The sequence below is a fragment of the Heterocephalus glaber genome, unplaced genomic scaffold, assembly GCF_053883595.1.
Source record: "Heterocephalus glaber isolate CG9 unplaced genomic scaffold, H.glaber_assembly_v1.0 deba00001523, whole genome shotgun sequence".
In the NCBI taxonomy this organism is placed as follows: domain Eukaryota; kingdom Metazoa; phylum Chordata; class Mammalia; order Rodentia; family Bathyergidae; genus Heterocephalus; species Heterocephalus glaber.
Genome location: NW_028258327.1, coordinates 17,739,447 through 17,759,662, shown reverse-complemented (window position 1 = coordinate 17,759,662; position 20,216 = coordinate 17,739,447). Strand labels below are relative to the sequence as shown.

Genomic DNA, 20,216 nt, shown 5'->3' with positions numbered 1-20,216 from the left:
AAAAAATCATACCTGGAGTCTAGAAGTGTGAAATCAAGGTACTGGAAGAACCATTTGTCCTCTGAAACATGTAAGGGAAAAATCATCCTTTCTTGCTCCTTCCTAGCTTCTAGTAGCAGCTGTCAATCCTTGGTGCTCCTGTGCTTTCAGCTGCACCACTAGGATCTCAGCATCTGTCAATCCTATATGGCCATTGTCTATGCCTTTCTTCTTCTAATAAGGTCAACCGTTAAAATGGATTAGATCTAAAATGTCCTCCACAAGTCTCACGTGTTTGGAAAGTGACTGGATCATGGCAGCACCATATTCATCAGTGGAATCACTCATTAATGAGTTCAGTACCAAATGTGCTGTTAGAAGGCACGGCCTGGTTGGGGGTGGGTCACTGGGGGTGTGACCTGGAAAAGTTTACTGCGTTCTTGCCCCTGTTCCTCCCTTCTCCCACTGCTTCCTGGCTGCAGTGGATTGAAGAGCTTTCCTCTGTCAGGTTGCTGCAAGAGAGCTGCCACAGAGAGGGCTGGCCGACCACACCCGGGAACTACGGACATGTAACCTCTCTGTTGGAGGAAGGGGGGTGTGAATTGGGGTGAGAGACAGACACAAGACTGTGTCAGCTCCTAGTTGCAGAGGTCCTCTGGTATTCCCCCTGCTGTTATCCTAACCAGGATCAGGAGCACCTAAGAGGGACCTTTGCTCTCAGTGGCTGGGACCAAAATGTAGAATGCTGTGTCCTAGTGCCAGCCACCTCACAGAGCTAAGATGAATACAAAATGAACCAAAAGAGCAAGGGCCTTTTCTGGCACTGCCTTTTTGTTTTATTATTTATTTGTATGTATGTATGTATTTGCAGCAGTTCAGGATTGATCCCAAGGCTTCCACATGGAGCGACATCCCAAGCCTTCCCTCCCTCTCTTCCAACAGAGTCTCACTAAGTCACTAAATTGTCCAGGCTGGGCTTGAACTTATGGATGGCATGAAATTCGCACTGTCTGTCCTCCTGGGAAGGCCAAAACTGGGGTCCCAGGAGGCTCAGGCAGTACTAGTTGGTTAAAGACAGGGATGGAGAAGGGAGGCACAGGAGACTTGGAGGGGCTGTGTCCATATGGCAGAATGATGATGGAGTGTGATCGAGCCCTCCTGTGAACTCTGGATGGGGAGGTAAAGATGAGCCTGTTTAGTCTGTTTTCATGCATGGATTTCTGACACCCACACTGGGTCCTCCTGCTCCCTCGTGGTGTCAAGGAACCAGTGACAAGACAGAGCGCCAATTGAACAACAAAGAAAATTCTGTTCTTGGCCAAAAAATGGAAGAAGTGGGAGGGAGTTAGCATTTACAAACACATGGGCTTTTGGGCCCAGGAGGGAAGGTGGGAAGAAGGGAGGGAGAAAGGGAGGAAAGGAGGGAGGGAATTGCTGGGAGGTGACTGAGGTAGGAGAAAAGGAAGTAGGAGGGAACTTAATGAGGGGAGAAATATTCATGTCATTTCTGGGAATGGGGCAGAAGTTTTCTGGGAATCTGGGCAGAGCCTCTCTTGTTCCGGTTCTTTCCAGTCATTATCAATGCCAACTGTCATGGAGGCCAAGGGGCAGCGTGTGGTGGCCAGCAGATAGGGGATTCTGAGGGGGCGAGGGGTCATCTGATGGTCACAATGGTGCCCATCTTTGATCCAACAGGTTTCATCAGCCCTCCCCAACAGGAAATTCTGGCTCACCAGCCTCCCACCCTCAGAGAGGAACAATATTAGCGCAGAGTCGAAATACAGTTAGGTCCAGAAGGCAGGAAGATATTTAGGTGGGTAGGGTGACAGTGATTCATGGACCACTCTGGTTGCGTGCGTGCGCGTGTGCGCGTGTGTGTGTGTCATCTGTCAGTGTAGCCAGGGACCTGGGAGGACTCTGTATCTTCTGCTCAAAGTTCCTATGAACCTAAAGCTGTTCAAGAAAATAAATATACTTCCAAAGAAAAGAGGAATAATAATAATCACGTGTGGTGGCACATGGCTGTAATCCCAGCATCCCAGAGGCCTAGGCAAGAGGATCACCATGAGTTCAAGGCCAGCCTGGGCTACAAACCGAGACCCTGTCTCCAAAAAAACAAAAACAGGGCCAGAGATTTAACTCAGCAGCACCGTGCCTGTCTCACAAGCACAAGGTCCTGAGTTTGATCCCTGGTACCAAAAAAACAAACAAATAAATAAAATGGCATAGTGACCCATAACTTTATTCCCAGCTACTCAGGAGGCTAAGGCAAGAGGATCTAAATTCAAGGCTAGCTTAGTGAGCCTAAGTCTCAAAAAAAGGTCTGGAGATCTAGCTCAGTGGTGGAGCAGCCCTGACTTCAAGCCTCTGTACCCCCCACACAGAAAATATATGGGCCTGGGTTACAACTCTGTGGTAGAGCACTTGCCTACCATGGATGATCCCCACCACCAGAAAAAAAAAAAATTTGGAGGGAGGGGGAGGTTTTTGAGACAGGGTCTTGCTATGTAGTTCAGACTGGCCTCGAACTCGCAGCAAACCTCCCAGCCTCAACCTCCCAAGTGCTGAGATTACAGGCATGTGCCACCATGCCCAGCTGAAAAAATTATTACAGTTCACATTCACCTGACTTATTACATGTCAGGCACTGCAGACTCACATGGATTTTCTAGTTATGGCAACATTCTTATTTATAGCAATAACAACAACCATTTTCAACCATTTTTATAGATACACTTACTATATTCCAGGCATTTAATCACAACAATCCATATATTAGATATGAATCCATTTTACCAATAAGGAAACTGAAGGAATACAAATGTTAAGGTGACAAAGCTAGTATACAGCAAAGCTTGGAATTCATGTCATAGAGAATGCTCCACAGTCCTTAAAAAAATTTTTTTTATAGTATTGAGGGTGGAGCCTAGGCAAATGCTCTACCAATGAGCTGCATCCTCCGCCCAGAGTTCCTGCTCTTAACTACTCCCTGTAACTATGCTGTAGCTACTTTATGTCACACACACACACACATTTTTTTTTTGGTACCAGGGATCCAATTCACAACCTTGCACTTACCAAGTAGGCCCGGTACCACTGAGCTAAATCCACCCTCACCTGATTTTATTGGGTTTTTTGTTTTTGGTACTGGGGATCGAACTCAGGACCTCACACTTTCCAGGCAGGCACTGTGTGGCTGAGCTAAATCCTCAGCCCCATGTAACATATATTTAATCAAGAAACTGAGACTTAGCAGAGTTAAGAAATTTAACGGAGGGCACAAAAGCAATTAAGTAAAAAAAAAAAATGAGCCAGGCACGGTGGCACATGTCCCAGCACTCTGGGAGGCTGAGGCAGGAAGATCTCAAGTTCAGGCCCAGTCTGGGCAACTTAATAACTTACAGAGACCCTGTCTCAAAACTTAAAAAAATAATAATAATAAAGGTATAGGGATGTGGCCTTGCATAATGTCCCTGGGTTCAATGGCGGGGGCAGTGATAGTATGGATGACAATGATAGTAGAGATGAGAGGAATGAATAGATTCAGTAATTTGGAAGTAATAGCAGGAACTCTTAATTGCAAAGAAAAGGAATGAAAAGGGGAAAAGTTGGTGGGGTAGTTCAACAGTAAGCACAGGCTTCGAGTGCGTGAGGCCTTGAGTTCAATCTCCACCACCCATAAAACAAACAGCTGAAGAAAGCCAGCTGTCGGAAAGATGACTAGACATAGAGTCACTAGCTAGGATAAAGACAATAGAAAGAAGCACACTCTTAAGCCACGAGTGGTGCCACATGCCTATGATCCCAGCACTCCGGAGGCTGAGCCAGGAGAGTTGCCACGACTTTGAGGACAGCCTGGGCCATATAGTGAGTTCAAGGCCAGCCTGAACTACAGAGCAAGATCCTGTCTCAAAAAAAAAAAAGAAAAGAAAAAAACCGGATGAGCTGGGGATTTAGCTCAGTGGCACTGTGCCTGCCTGGCAAAGGCAAGGTCCTGTGTTTGATTCCTGATACAAAAAACAAACAAAAACACACACTGGCCCGGGGATTTAGCTCAGTGGTGCCACTGCCTGCCTCAAAATCGGAAGGTCCCAATTTCCATCCCCGGTACCAAAACACGCACGCACGCACGCACGCACGCACACACGGACGCACGCGCAGCCTTAAAAACTCTTTCTTAGGGCCAGGGATTTAGCTCAGTGGTTTCGCCGCCTGCTGCGCAAGCGCAAGGACCCGAGTTCGATCCCCAGTACCAAAAAAAAAATTCTTTCCTAGCCAGGTATGGTGGCACATGCCTGTATCACTTGAGAGGCTGAAGCAGGAGCACTGCCGCAAGTTCAAGGACAAACTGGGCTACATAGTGAGGTCAAGGCCAGCCTGAAATACATACCAAGACCCAGTCTCCAAAATAATCACTCAATCATTTTCCTTATCCCAAATATGAACAAGAATCAGTATTTCAAGTCTTTGCCAGTAAAAACATTTGTTTACAAAAACAGAATTAAATAAGAATGGAAATACAATCAACTCTTCTCTGAGCAAAAGGGTTGTATGGTAATTATTACCTTGTCAGGTGTGAATGCCTGTAATCCCAGCTAATCAGGAAGGTGAGGCAGGAAGATCACAATTTCAAACCCAGCCTGGGCAATTTAGCCAGACCCTGACCTGACTGGGGGGGGGGGGGGGGACAAGCATGGTGCATGGTGCCGCACACCTGTAATTCCAGCACCCAGGAGGCTGAGGCAGGAGGATTGTAAATTCAAGGCCAGTCTGGGATATATGTTTGAGACCCCGTCTCAAAAACAAAAAAAAAGGGCCAGGGATTTAGCTCAGTGGTTCTGCTGCCTGCCTCGCAGGCGCAAGGACTCCGAGTTTGATCCCCAGTACCAAAATTAAAAATCAAAAAAAAAAGTAAAGGCCTGGGGCTTCAGGGGGCTGTAGCTCAGTAGTAGAGTGCCCCTGGTTTGACCTAGTACCACAAAAACAAACAAAAAACCGAATCTAATACAGGTTACACTTTTCCTACCCCATTCCAATACATAAGCAACAATTTTTTTCCTTGAGCACTAGGCATTTGAACCCAGGGCTTCTTCCACAACAAACACGTTCCCTGCCAATGAGGAACACCCTCAGACCCATAAACACCAATTTTGTGTTCAATTACTAAGGTGGGAGTTCTAAGTCCTCTAAAGCTAGTCCATAAACCACTACACTCCGAGCCCAGGATTTAAATTCTCACTTATAGAAAGATACTGCTTGCAAAAATAGGTAACTCAGAAGCCTTTTAAAAGCTCAGCTCATCTGAATTTACTATCTCCCTCCTTAGCCCAACTCACCAAAAAAACTTTGCCATTTACGTTACTGAGTCCCTTCATTGCAACTTCACTGATAGGGGGCCAGACATTCTGAAGACATATCCAACTCCCTTTGGCTATTCATCTTCAATTCGTTATCTCCATACTGGAATGTCTCTTGGCTTGGGGTTTAGGCCAGTGATGGAGTGTGGTTACCATACCTAGAAGCCATGGGTTTGATCCCCAGCACCACCACTCCCTCCAAAGGAAAAGCGAAATGGCTCCCATGTGAGCTCCCAACTATCCCAAATTGGTCAAGTGCCTCGTTTCTCATACCAAACATTGGTCCTTTCCTCAGTATGTTTTGGGTTGTTTTTTTTTTTTTTTTCGGTACCATAGATCGAACTCGTGACCTTGCGATTTCGAGGCTTGGCGACTGAACCACTGAGCTAAATCCCCGGCCCTACTGCTCCTTTCCTAAGCAATGGAATATATACGTGAGTACAGCATGTGTGACTAAATAAGTTCTACAAAAATTAAAACACATTTTCTAATCTTAAAAAGCTTAAAGACTTCAGGAGTGTGGAAGCATAAAACAGAAAATTAAAATGCAACGTGAACAGATGCCTAGCGAGGGTTCTCAGTTCAGGCAGAGGTAATCAATGAGAAAAAGAAAATCCCCAGGCAAAGACTCATTTCCCAGGAAACTAGTTCACCTCACAATTCCTGCAGTTAGTTTGTTGGCACTGATTGTCTAGCTTCGTCCTTCAAATGCTTTGTGTGTTTATGAACTGTGTTCAAAATGAGACACAAAACTTCCTTTGGGGCAGAAACCTACACAGACGTATCCATCTGCTCCGTACCACACTGTGACTTACGCACAGCAAGAACGCAATCAATACTCATGATTGGCCAGCGGAAAAGACAGGACAAAAATAAAAAACAGAACCCACTCAAGATGACAAGGGTGGTTACACTATACACCCGTAAGTAACACGCATATTAAGAGGGCAGGCACACCTCAAGTTTCAGAAAACCCGGCCACAATTCTTTTGGCAGGGAACGCCTACCGCCACAGCCTGACCTCCGCATCTGGGGGCGAGGGGGAGGAAGGCTCCCCCAGAGATTCCGAAACGCTCACCACCCACCCATGCGCGGACGCCTCCGCCACCCACCGCCCGGGAAGGGGGCTGAGTAAGAAGACGCCGCTTCCCTCTCTCCTAGCACAGCACAGGTCTCCAGGGGCGGTAGGGGAGTGCGAGGAGCCGGCTCGCAGTTCTTCCTTTCACTCCCGTACCTGCTTGGCCAAGAACCTGCCCAGATCGCTGCGGCTCTTCTCGTTCTTAGCAGCGATTAACCGCAGCGGCGCGGCGGCCACTTCCAACGAGAGGTGTTCCATGGCCCCGGAGCCTGCGTCCCCTGCGGCCACCGGCGCTCGCTGCTCGCGCTCGGAGACCCCGGGCTGCACCGAAGAAGCCCCCAGGCAAAGTGGCCGCCGAACGCCGGGGAGCGGCAGCACACGTGGGGTGATTTCTGGGCGCTGAGCGTCACCACCGAGCGACTGCAAAAGCAGGCACTGCCTGCTCCGCCCCCGAGGCGGTGGAAAGGCTGGGGGAGGGGAACGGAAGCCGGAAGGGCGTGTGGCGGTTCATTCCTGCGTGATGGATTCCCTCAGACCCTGCGTGACAAGAGACAGGAGACTTCCGGACAACGCGTGAAAGGACAGACAGATTTCTACCGGCAGGGGCATGGAGTGAGGCCGATGGACTTGTGACTTCACCATGCTCCTTCCCTTTGCCTCGGCACGGGAAGGGATCAGATGTAGAAGAACAAATTTAGCTTTCTAGGACTTAGCCTTCGAAAATTCTCTTGTCTTGGGCCGGGGATTTAGTTCAGTGGTTCCGGCGCCTGCCTCGCAAGCGCAAGGTCCCGAGTTCGATCCCTGGTACCAAAAAAAAAAAGAAAATTCTCTTGTCTCACAAGGTCTTCCAGACACCGTCCAGCAAGGCACATCCCGGTGTGACAAACAGCTCGTGAAGCGTACTTAATATAAGTATTGAAACAGTTGTTCCATAAATACAGTATATATACTAAAGAATACTCTTAACCTGGAATGTGGTGGCACCAGCCTGTAATCCCACCATTGGGAAGGCTAAGGCAGGAGGAGGCTCCTGAGTTTGAGGCCAGCTTGGGCTACATAGCAAGGCCCTGTTGCAAAAGACACAACCAACAACAAAATTCTGAAGCCAGTAAGACGAATAGAGTACATTAAAAATATATTTTTTTTAAGAGTAGGAAAAATTTATTGAGAGAAAGAAAGCTGTCTAAGAGAGACAGAAGGGAGTTAATATTTTTAAAAATAACAATGTGTTAATATGAAAGCCATGAATAAGCCAAACTAATCAACGATGATGAAATTAAATTAATGGTTGTTGGGCTGGGGATTTAGCTCAGTGGTTCTGTCGCTTGCCTTGCAAACGCAAGGACCCGAGTTCGATCCCTGGTACCAAAAACAAAAAAATTAATGGTTGTGCTGGGAGAGTATTGACTCCAGAGGTTTCTGAGGAAGCTTCCTAAAAAGAAGGAAATGTTTTTTTATTCGCACTGAGCTGCATCATTTTTTTTTTAGTTCTTTATATATTCTAGACATTAGTCCTTTATCTGAATAGCTGGTAAATTTTTATTTTTTATTTTTCATTTTGGGGCAGAGTCTCACTTTGCTAAATCGCCCAGACTGGGTTTGAACTTGGAATCCTCACAGAGTGCTGAAATTAGATGAATTCACCACCATGATGAGTTCAATGGAGAAAATTTAATCTGCAAAGTTTGTGGTATTATTTACTTATTTTTCCTGATTACATCCTCCTGTCCAGCCTTTGTACACAGCTGTTGTTGTTTCAGCAAACAATAGTATTTCAGCCTGACATTAAAACCAACCTCTGAGGGCCTGGGATTTAGCTCAGTGGTTTCACACCCTGCTGTGCAGTCACCAGGACCAGAGTTTGATCCCCGATAACAAAACAAAACCCAACCTCTGAAATTTACTCTAGGAGATTTATAAATTTTTCCTAGAGTATCTCCATGTTAATAAACATGTTTATTATTCCATACCTAAAATGTACCAATAAACTTAATGGAAAAAAAATAAACGTTTGTTTTCCTCTCATTCTGTCTTTTGTAACAAGAGTCCATCTTGATAAAGAGCTTAGAAAAGGTGCAGGGAAAGTTATTTTTTCCTACCCTAGGGTTCTGAATGTAAAGGGCTGAGATAAAGTTGCTTTTCTTCACCATTAATTAGCTTATGTGACTTAGGTTAAGTCACTGAAGGGGAACAGAATATGCCACCATCAGCTTTATTAATCTTTAGATAGTTAACTCTATGTTACTATTTTTTAATTCTTTTTGTTTCTTTTGTTTTTTGAGACAGGGTGTCACTATGCAGTTCCACCTGGCCTTGAACTTACTCTGTAGCTCAGATTGGCCCAGAACTTGCTGAGACCCTCCTACCTTTTCCTCCTGAGTGCTGGGATTACAGGCATGTGTTGAATTCTTTTCTACTGTTAATGGTGTAATTGTTTCACTAAGTAGATAATTACTGTATGTCAATATTTGGTTTGTCTTTGTATCTATTATAATTATAGATCCCTTTTCTATGGTTAAGGGTGGTACAGGGGTAGCTTTGAGAGAGGAGGATTGAGATAGGGTCATCCATTGTAGTTTATGTTTGCGGTAAAGAAAGATAAGGGCTGGGCCGGGGATTTAGCTCAGTGGTTTCGCTGCCTGCTGCGCAAGCTCAAGTACCCAAATTCGATCCCCGGTACCAAAAAAAAAAAAAACAAGGGCTGGGGACTTAGCTCAGTGGTTCCGCTGCCTGCCTTCCAAGCGCAAGGACCAGAGTTCGATCCTCGGCACCAAAAAAAAAAAAAAAAAGGAATTAAGATGTCTCATGTACCAACTTCTTAGCATGAATGTAATCATTATGTACTGCAAACATGTAGTAATAAAAAATTTTAAAACTTCTATATGATAAAATTCTGTGGACAGTATACATAATAACCTACTGTAAATCTGGCTTTTGCCTAATTTGCAGGGCCCAGGCACTATACCTAATAGAGTAGAGGAAAAAGGAATTTTTCTTCCCATATATATTACTTACCTTTCCTAGGCCTTGGTTTTTCTTTAGAAGTTCTGATTCTGTGTCTATCAGTCAATAAAAGTTCCTAAGAAGCTGGGTATAGTGTCACATGCTTATAATCTCAACACTCCAGAGGCTGAGACGGGCGTTTTGAGTTTGTGGATCCTGCAGGTGTTGTGCCCAGATCGCGAGATCCCCAAAGACCACCAAGGAGCCGATTCCGATGCAAACACACGAGGGTCGTTTATTCAAGCTCAAGCAGGGACTCTCATCCAACACCGATGCAGCGGGTCAGGATTGAGAGCCTCGACTCTAAAACACCAGGGGTTTTTATAGAGGCTACAGCAAGGCGCGGGGTTTCAAAAAGGCGCGGGGTTTTAAATCACACGCAAATCACACAATTGGCTAGCATTTAGCAAGTTTTGAAAGTTTAAACCTAATTGGTTGGGCCTTGCGTGCTGAACTGCAAACAGCTGTTCAAGTCATCGAAAAGAACATCTGGGATACTGGGGTATTGGGGTAACTACTGATTAGCTGTTGCAGGCCATCGAGAAGAGCATCTGGGACATTGAGGCAGCTACTGATTAGCTGTTGCTAGGCTAGTTGTTAGGGGACTGTTGAACATTATCACAGGCAGGTGGCCAAAGTGCATCTTGTGGTTTTTCTTGGAACTAGAACTTATGTCCAGGCCACCTTACTCTAAGATGGGGCCAAATTTTAAAATGGAGTTACTCAGGTCTCACACAGGCTACATGGAGAGTTCAGGGCCAACCATGAAATACATAATGACACCCTGTCTCCAAAAACCAAACACGAAACTCATGAAACATGGGAAATGCCTTGCTCATCATTATATCTCCCATAAGCACTAACATACTGTATCTTATATATAATAGGTGTTTTTTAATGAATATTTGATTCTCCCAGGTATTTATGACTTGGAAACTAAGGAGCAATTTACTTGTTACTGTATAAATTATAAACATATCCATTTAGACATTAATGTACTATCTACTTATAAACTATGTGAGAGCAAATACAAATTTAAAATAAGAGGCTGGGCTATGAATGTAGCTCAGTGGTACAATACATGCTTGGCATGCATGAGGCCCTGGTTTTGATCCCGGCATCCTCCGCTCTAATAATAATGATGATGGTGATGTTGCAAGAAATTCCTCTTTTTCCTCTTTGCTTTCAGAAGTTTTCAAAAATGTGTGAAACTATTTTGTTTGTTGAAAGATTTGCTATGTAGACCAGGTTGGCATTGAACTTGGGATCCTCCTGCCTCAGCCCCCAAGTGCTGGGATTATAGGCATATGCCACCAACCTGTTTGGGTTTTTTGTTTTGTTTTTGAGCTAAGGACCAAACCAAAGGCCTCAAGCATGCAGAATAATAATGTACAAACCAGCACCACCATGCTTGGCTTAGATGGTTAATCTTGATTGCTTTGAGAGATAGCCAGGAGATTATTAAAGCACACTTCTAGGCATGCTTGATGGGTCATGGCATGTTACTATGGGGACTATACCTGATCCCTAACCTCTTCTCTGACTCCTCCCTGTCCTCTACTTCCTGGCTACTATGAGTTGAGCAGTTCTTCTACCATGCCCTTCAGCTATGATGCTGCTGCCTCAAAGCCAGCTGACCATCAACTGAAACCTGTGAAACCGTGAGCCAAAACAGACCCTTTCTTCTTTTAAATTGTTGTTCTCAGATACTTGGTTACAGCTTCCAGTGAGCTGAAATCTAGCCAAATTCGTAGTGAGAGCTATAAGCAAAAAGCAAAGCTGACCAATACAGAAAATTAATGCTGAGGTTTGGGTTGTTGCTATACCTGACCATGTGGCTCAGAAGTCTTGGATACTAGTTTATTGGAGTTTAGAAAAAAGTGGAGAATTAGGGTAGAGAAAGCCCAGAAAGCTGAAGGCAGAGCTTATCAGGTAATTCTGGCCAGGGCTCAAAAGGCCAGAATGTTGATAATTTGGAATGCAGATAGTGAAGACTATGCTCATGAGGTTTTAGATGGGATTGAAGACTCTACAGGGGAATAAGGCTAGAGGCCATTCATATTACATTGTTAAAAATGTACATGGAAACAACGTCTTTGTAAATAGGGAAGGGTGGAGGGGGTGAAGGGAGGGCAGGGAAATGGGAAAAAAATAAGAACCAAGGTAAATCATGTAAAGGTACAAGATCCCAATGATGAATGTAACTGTATTGTATACCTAAAATGTACAAAGAAACTAAATGGAAAAAAATGTAATACAAGTAAATATTAATAAAAATATAAAAGCACTCTTCTATGAAAAAATAAAACAAAATTTTATAACAAAATAGAGAATAGATAATATACTGTGTATCTTGATCTTACTCTTTTTTTAATAGAAAACCTAGATTTATTTGTTAAGCTATTACAAAGACAAAACAAGTATCAAAGGTACTTTAAGGACCTCATCCAAGTTCACTTGCTCTGTTACAGAAAACTAACCTAAGAAGGTAGAAATTAAAGGATATAACTTAACAGGCTATAACAAAGCAGACTGGAAAAAACGGCAGAAGGGACAGAAGCTAGCCATAAGCACTTTTATTTTTTGTTTGTTTGTTTGTTTTGGTACGGGTGGGGGGGTCAAACTCAGGACCTTGCACTTGTGGGGCAGGCAGCGGAACCACGGAGCTAAATCCCCGGCCCTTAAGTGAGTTTTGAAGAAGGCAAAAGACTTTCATCAACCTCCCTTTAGAGTGGAGAGGCACCAAGTTCTCTCCTACACTTATGAACAGAACTTGAAAGCAACATAAATCATTTTCAGTGATCAACATCTGCATTCTCAAACTGTCCTGCAATTGCTGGTGTAGTATCCACTTCCATGCAATCTTCATAATCTCTTAATGAATTTTCTGTCCATCCTCCAGCCATGTTATATCGGCTACTCACAGACTGGAAAAGCATTCCTTCTAGTCTCTCCAACGTGGCTTGCCATTCTGTTGTTAAATGGAATAATCCTTCATAGGTATAAAAATGTGGGAATATCCCCTTCCTTGTTCCTGTGCTTCCACATCATACTCTTCTCCATCATAATCATCTGAGTCTTCATCCTTCAGATAAAGGATGCAAGGCCCAACATTCACACATTGCAGTGAACATTGCTTCCAATGCTAACTTATCACTAGGCACAAATCTAAATTCAGTAATAGGTTCAATATCTTGCTGGGGCTTTAGCTCAGTGGTTCCGCCATCTACCTCGCAAGCAAAAGGTCCTGAGTTCAATCCCCAGTACCAAAAACAAAACATCATCATCACTGTCTTCCTCTTCATCAGCAAGAAATTATTTTCTTCTCCAAATTTAGCATTCACCATAACATACAAATGCTCTTGTGGATAGGCATTTAGGTCCCTGGACACAGCATATAAACTAATGGGGAATTCCAGTGAGAAACCTAATCCGGAACCATCTAACCAAGACAGGCAGCTCTCAGCAATATAAAGGGTACCAAGTGCCAAGGCTGTTCCCATTCAGCATAGCCTTGGGATCTGGCTGCTGGTGCCCCTCAGCTGGCCCTGGCAGTGAAAAACTTTTGAGGAAGCTCATTGTAGCTGGGAGCATCGAAACACCCATGATCTTATTCTGTTACTTTTTTTTTTGGTACTGGGGATCAAACTCGGGTCCTTCCGCTTGCGAGGTAGGCGGCAGAACTACTGAGCTAAACCCCTGGCCCCATGATCTTATTCTGACAAAGAATTTGTCTACATTTTGCCCATGTCCTTAGACTTTGTGAGAGGCTAAATTTAATGGTGGCAGACTAATTGATCTGGTGGAAATTTCAAGGCAGCCCAATGTTCAGGCTGCTATAGGTTTCATTTTAGCAGATTCATAGATGCATATGGCATACTTTGATCATTTTTTACCATCCCTGTCAGCTCATCTTGTGCCGCCCACCCCACTAATTCCACATGGGTGTGGGATTTCAATGTGTATATTTTGCTCATATCCATCCTATTACTCCTCCTTTTTTTTTTTTTTGGTACCAGGGATCGAACTCGGGACCTTGTGCTTGTGAGGCAGGTGGCAGAACCACTGAGCTAAATCCCTGGCCCTAATTTTTTTTTTTTTTTTTTTTTTGGCACCGGGATTGAACTTAGGACCTTATGCTTTCAAGGGAGGTGACAGAACTACTGAGCTAGATCCCTGGCTCACTCCCCCTCTTTTTGAGATGGGATCTCACTAAGTTATGAAGTTGCCAAAGCTGATATCAAACTTGTCCTCCTGCTGGGATTACAGCTGTGGACCACTTTGCCTGGCTCTCTGGCAGCTTTTAGCCAGATTTATAGCGAGTTCTATAAGGAAAAGGCAGAGCAGGAAGTATATTACATTGGGTTACAAAAACCTATCTTATACTTTTTTACTGTTAATTTGTACTTTAGCATAATAGTAGCCAGCTGTGCATCTCAGTAGCTGCACTTGGGGGGTACAGAAGCAATCTTTGTGCTTAATCACTTGGTACAATGAATGGTAAGGTGTATGTACATGTACAAAAATATCAAAATGAGACTTTTTCCTACAAAATGCTTGTGTAAGTTTTTGTGTATGTCTCCATGGGAATCACAGTGGATAAAATATTGTACACCTATACCATTCTTCTGTTATGTAAACATGTCATGTACCATAGGGGAATGTGGGTGTGGCTCACGAAGGACCCTAGTTAACAGGACAGACTCCATATTGTTACCTGACCCACCTGCCTGGCCTTTAGATGAACTCAGAAGGAGGAAGCTTAGAAACTTCCTCCCCATAGAAAGTCTCTTTAGAAACAACAATTAATCAACTATTTTTTTACAAATGTTCTAATGTTCCGCTTCTGTACCTTTTGCTTGCTTTACTAGTTCTATCCCATAGGGGGGCCTAGAAACTGCTGGCCTCAAAGGTGTATAAAATATGTTAATCTTCCCCCAGTCGGGGCTCAAGTCCTATGCTCGGCTCAGTCCCGGCCAGTAATAAACTCCTGTGTGGATTTAATATCAGTCTCTGGTTGGTTCTTTCTCACTGGGTGCAACAGCTCACAACAGCTGCACCTGGAGAAATCAGGAACACAAATTCAGTACAATGGCACATGAAAAACCAGATTTGCAAATTTTGGAGGAGGTTGAAAGTGAATCATCAGGTAGCTTATGCACAGATGATGATGATGATGACTTTGACAATGGGCATGTGAGCCAGTTTCTGTGACAGTAAATGGAACAAGAATCAACTAATAATGACACAGGAATGAAGATGTCCTTTATTTTGATGATAAATAAAACAGCAATGTGAGTATATATTTGACTAGTTGAAATGATACAAAATGGTCAGACAACCAAATGGAGTGACAGAATGTTAGAAACAAGTCTGAAAATATAATGAGGATCCTGGCAGGTGTGAAACCTATTGGACAGAATGCCAGCACTGCCATTCAGTGTTGGAAATTGTTTGTAACAGACAAAATACAAGATGTTGTGAAATACACAAATGATGATACAAGTAAAATGTTCTGTATGCTCCAATAGCTATACTCAAAAAAATATTTATTATGACACCTCCCTAGCAGAACTGAAAATATTCATAGAGCTTCTGTACTTAGCAGGGCTTTCTCATGGTAGTTGCAGGAATGTAAAAGACTGATGGAGAGACTAAGGGTGTGGGCTTGAGGTTTGTAGAATAACAATGACACTAAGATTTGGTTTCCTTCTAAATTGCCTGAGGTTAGCCAGGGGTGGTGGTACATCCCTGTAATCCCACCATGAGAGAGGCTGACACAGGAGGATTGCCAAAAGTTTGAGGCCAGCCTAGGTTACATGGTGAGTTCAAGTCAGCCTAAACTATAAAGTGAGACCCTGTCTCAAAAAAAAGCCTGAGGTTTGATGACAAAAGCACCTGCCAAAAAAGAAAAAGAACTGATAATCTGGCTTCTATCTGCTCACTGTTTGAGTTTTGTGGTTAACTATCAAGGAAGTTACACACCATCTGAATACATGACTATTGATGAACATCTTGCAACATTTTGTAGTCACTGTAGCATCAGGCACCATATGACAAAAAAGCCTTCAAAATACAGCATAAAAATACATCCCCTGGTAGATGTGAAGACATATTATACTTTCAATTTAGAAATTTATCCTGGAACTCAGCTACCAAGACTTTATTCATATAGTAATAAATTGAATGATGTTGTGAACAGACTTGCTGCTTTCATCTCCTAATGTGACAATCAACAATTGGTTTACCAGTTTTTGATTGATGTTACATTTGCTAACAGAGAACAAGTTGACCAGCATAGGAACTGTACACAAGAACAAAGCAGAAATTCCTGATGAAATGTTGCAATTTATGAAGAGAACTGCATAGTACAACCTTTGATTTCAGAAAGACATAATATTGGCCTTGTTATGGCAAAGAAAAACAAACTAGTACTGCTGTCAATATTGCACCATGATAGAAAAACTGACAGGGAAACATCAACAAAACTAAAGCTTGAGGTGGTAACTTTCTACAACAAAACCAAAGGTGGAGTGGATGTTGTTGAGTTATGCAGCAATTATGAGGTCACTTGAAGCACAAAGTATTGATCAACGGTTGTGTTTTATTCGATTCTAAACATGTGTGGGATAGCTGATGGTTTACAAAGAAAATAATAAGTGTGAAAAATCATGGAGAAATTTTCTTAGAGGACTGGGACTGGAACTCATAAGAGATCATTTACAATAGAGGAAGAACAAAATGTTTCTGCCCGGGGGACTACACAAAAAGATTGTGGAACACAATGGTGAGCTGATAAGTGAACAGGGAGGTCTATGTTCATGACATCTTCATGTTCCATGTTCCATGTTCCATGTACAGATATCACTTATGCTGATAGTACATGTTTTGTTTTCCTATTCTTTCTTGTAGGGCACAGTTGACATCTTTTTGGTCTTCTTGTTGTTGAGGTGGGTCTTTGTGATGTTGTACCTGACTGTTCACCTGTCAGGAATTTCTGTGGTATAATTTTGTTTGTATGTACATTGCAGTTCACATACATTTTTATTTTTGATGTTATCTTTTAGGTTTTGTAAGCAATTAAATGGCTCATCTGAAAATGTTGATGTCTATTCTAAGCACTCATCACACAGTTGATATTTTATTTTATTGATATTGCATTTTCTGGGGCTGGAGATTTAGCTCAGTGGTTCTGGCACCTCCCTTGCAAGTGCAAGGTCCTGAGTTCAATCCCCAGTACCAAAAAAAAAAGGTGAAAATAGAAGATATTGCATTTTCTGCTAAATGCATGTTTTAACCATCTTAATCTCAATCTGATAAAAGCCATCTATGACAAACCCACAGCCAACATCATACTAAATGGACAAAAACTGAAAGCTTTCACTCTAAAATCAGGAACAAAACAAGGATGGCTACTACCACCACTCTTGTTCAATATAGTTCTGGAAGAACTCCTTTAAAGAAAGGAAGAAGTTAAATTATCATTATTTGTGGATGACATGATACTCTACATAGAAGACCCCAAAAGCTCCACCAAAAGACTTTTACATTTGATAACAAAATTTAGTGGCATAGCTGGATACAAAGTCAACACTCAAAAATCAATAGTCTTCCTGTACACAAATAACAGACTCACGGAGAGAAATTAAGAGAAACAATCCCTTTCATAATGCCATCCAAAAAAAAAAAAAAAAGAAAAGAAATACCTAGGAATCAATCTAATGAAGGAAGTAAAAGACCTCTACATTGAAAACTACAGCACTCTGAAAAAGGAGATTGAAGAGGGCATCAGAAAATGAAACAGCCCTTATTCTTGGATAGGAAAAACCAATATAGTAAAAATGGCCATATTGGGCCGGGGATTTAGCTCAGTGGTTCCATCGCCTGCTGCGCAAGAGCAAGGACCCAAGTTCGATCCCTGGTACCAAAAAAAAAAAAAAAAAAAAAAACCAATAAAAAAATGGCCATACTTCCAAAATTGTTATACAGATTCAATGCAATCCAAATCAAAATTCCAACAGCGTATCTCACAGAATTAGAGAAAACAATTCTAAAATTCATTTGGAACCAGAAGAGAACTAGAATAGCAAAGGTAATTCTGGGCAACAAAGGCAAGGCAGGGAATATCACAATCCCTGACTTTAAATTATACTACAAAGCTACTGTGATAAAAACAGCCTGGATTTAGCTCAGTGGTTCCGCTGCCTGCCTCACAAGCACAAGATCCTGAGTTTGATCCACGGTACCAATCCCCCCCCACCGCGCAAAACAAAAACACAGCACGGTACTGGCAAAAGAACAGACCTGAGGGCAGGGGATTTAGCCTTGTCTCACAAATGCAAGGTTCTGAGTTTGATCCCCAGTACCGGAAAACAGAAAGAAAGAACAGATCTGAGGATCTATGGAACAGACTAGAGGATGCCAAAACAACTTACAACTCCAGATATACTCAGCCACCTTATCTTTGACAAAGGAGCCAAACACCTTCACTAGAAGAAAGATAGCCTCTTTAATAAATGGTGCTGGAAAAACTGGCTTTCCACGTGCTGAAGATTGAAACTAGACCCATATCTTTCACCTAAAGTTACAATGGATCAAATATCTAAATATTAAAATGGAAACAATCTGCAGGAAGAGAGAATAGGTAGAACACTTGAGGATATAGGAGTAGGCAAAGACTTCATGAACAAAACCCAGACCACACAGGAAATACTATAAAAATCAACAACTGGGACCTCATCTTATTAAAAAGCTTTTGCAGAGCAAGAGAAACCAACAGAGTGAAGAGACAACCCACAATGTGGGAAAATTTTTTTACCAGCTATTCAGATAAAGGACTAATATCTAGAACATATAAAGAACTCAAAAAGAAAATCAGACACCCCCCCCCCAAATTTAAAGACCCAGTCAAGAAATGGGCATCTGAAATGAAAAGGCACTTCTCAGATGAAGAATTAGAAAGAGAAAATAAATGTATAAAAAAAAGTTCAACATCACTGGTCATTTGTGAAATGAAAATTAAAACAATGCTGAGATTCCATCTCACTCCAAAAAGAATGGCTGCTATCAAGTAATCAACCAATAGCAAATGCTGGAGGAGCTGTGCGGAAAAAGGAACCCTTCTCCACTGTTGGTGGGAGTACAGACTGGTGCAACCACTGTGGAAATCAGTGTAGAGATTTCTCAAAAAACTAAAACTCGAGGTTCCATTTAACCCAGCTATACCTCTTCTTATCTTCCCCCAAAGAATTAAAAGCATCATACCACAGCGATATATGCACACCCATGTTTATACCGGCACAGTTTATAATAGCTAAATCTTGGAAGCAAAGATTATTTTTGTTGCAGAGTTCTATTAGTATTTTCATTGTAGTTCATATAGGAATTTGTTATTTTTTAGACTTTGTAAGCCAAAAACCAGTCGATGTTGAAAACTGATGCTTTTTTAATAAACAATATTAAAAGTTCAACGTTTTTTGAGATCTTTTCCTGTTTACTCATTAATATAATAAAACTCATAAAATTTAAAATGCATCAATAGAAATATTCTAAAGAATAAACGTGGTTATTATACACCCACAATGCTCTTTTTAACACAAAACTGGTATCATGCCAAGCTTGCAGTTTGGCCAGAAAAGAAGTGCTTCTTAAAACAATTACTCAGGAAAGAGTAGTTGTTGAAGAGATCAGTGCTACTAAAAAGATGGTTTGAGATGAGTTCCTTACTCCCCTGCTCCGAAATGGCCACCTAGAGAATTGATTCCCTGAGATTGATTTCACCCTACTCAGCCTTGCTGGTACCAAGAGCCTGTGGAGCTTTGGTCCAAGGGAGCACAGCTACTACTTGTGTTAGTGACAGGCTTTGGCATCATTCATATGATGCTGGTTTTACAGGTGTGCAGAATTCAAGAGTTGGGAGTTCTATCCAAATTTCAAAGAAGGTCCTGCAAGGCCAGGTCATGTGTGACAGGGTTGGTCAGTGCCAGGAACCTTTGAGAAGGCAATTGTGAAGCTGTGGGAGTGAAACTAAAGCTGCAATGGAGATTCCTGAAAATTGGAGATGCCAAAACATGGAATGGATGCTGGAAAAAGCCAAAGTTAAGTGAGCAAAGCCAGTCCACGCGAGAGGCTGTGTGGGCTACAATTGGCGAGCCTATAGGGGGCATAGGGGTTGAGCTGCCCAATGCCCCTGGAACTGTCTCAGGACCATGTGCCCCAGTTGCCAGACAGGAAGCTACAAGACTTAATGTTTACCCTGCTGGATTTTGGTTTTGCTTTGTCTGATTTCTATCCTTCTATTCCTCCATTTTGTAATGGAAATGTTTACCTTGTACCATTGTATCGTGGAAACATGTATAACTTGGTTCCTGAATTTTAGAGGGGTTCACAGCTAAGTTTGCCTTGAGTTTTAGATACAACTTTGAAATCTAAACTTATGTTCAGACTGTTGAGATTTTGGAGAAGAATTAGTGTATTTTAGGTTATATGTTGCATTGTTAGGCAGAATACGTCACTGTATCATTCTCTGGGATGGTTAATCTTGTATTCTTTTTTTTTCAAAAAAAATTGACACAGGGTCTTGCTAAGTTGCCCAGGTTGGGTGAAACTTGTGATCTCCTGCCTCACCCTTTTTGCCCTCCCTCCCTCTTTCCCTTCCTTCCTTCCTTTCAGTATCTTGAGACAGGATCTTGCTATACAATCCAGGAGCCAGTTTTCAACTCAGTATGTAACCCATGCTGGCATGGAACTATTATTAGTAATAGTATATTCAGAGGGCTGGGGATTTAGCTCAGTGGCAC

At 42.5% G+C, this 20,216-nt stretch overlaps 1 protein-coding gene and 1 pseudogene across 6 annotated transcripts in view; both read right to left on the bottom strand.

Moving 5' to 3' along the window:
- The window catches only part of Mdn1 (midasin AAA ATPase 1), a 160,032-nt gene extending 153,181 nt beyond the window's left edge, over window positions 1-6,851 (bottom strand). For all 5 annotated transcript variants that reach the window (XR_002388006.2, XM_021240695.2, XM_021240696.2 and 2 more), the window contains exon 1: window positions 6,571-6,851. Coding sequence is in view for 4 of the 5 variants with exons in the window: in XM_021240695.2 (XP_021096354.2) it covers window positions 6,571-6,672 (102 nt within the window). In the remaining variant the exon portion in view is untranslated. The remainder of the gene's footprint in view (window positions 1-6,570) is intronic.
- Window positions 6,852-9,192: 2,341 nt separating this feature from the next.
- LOC147824978 (methylosome subunit pICln pseudogene) lies at window positions 9,193-20,000 on the bottom strand (annotated as a pseudogene). Its single transcript, XR_015441539.1, has one exon. The product of XR_015441539.1 is annotated as a methylosome subunit pICln pseudogene (transcript).
- Between the last annotated feature and the right edge of the window lie 216 nt (window positions 20,001-20,216).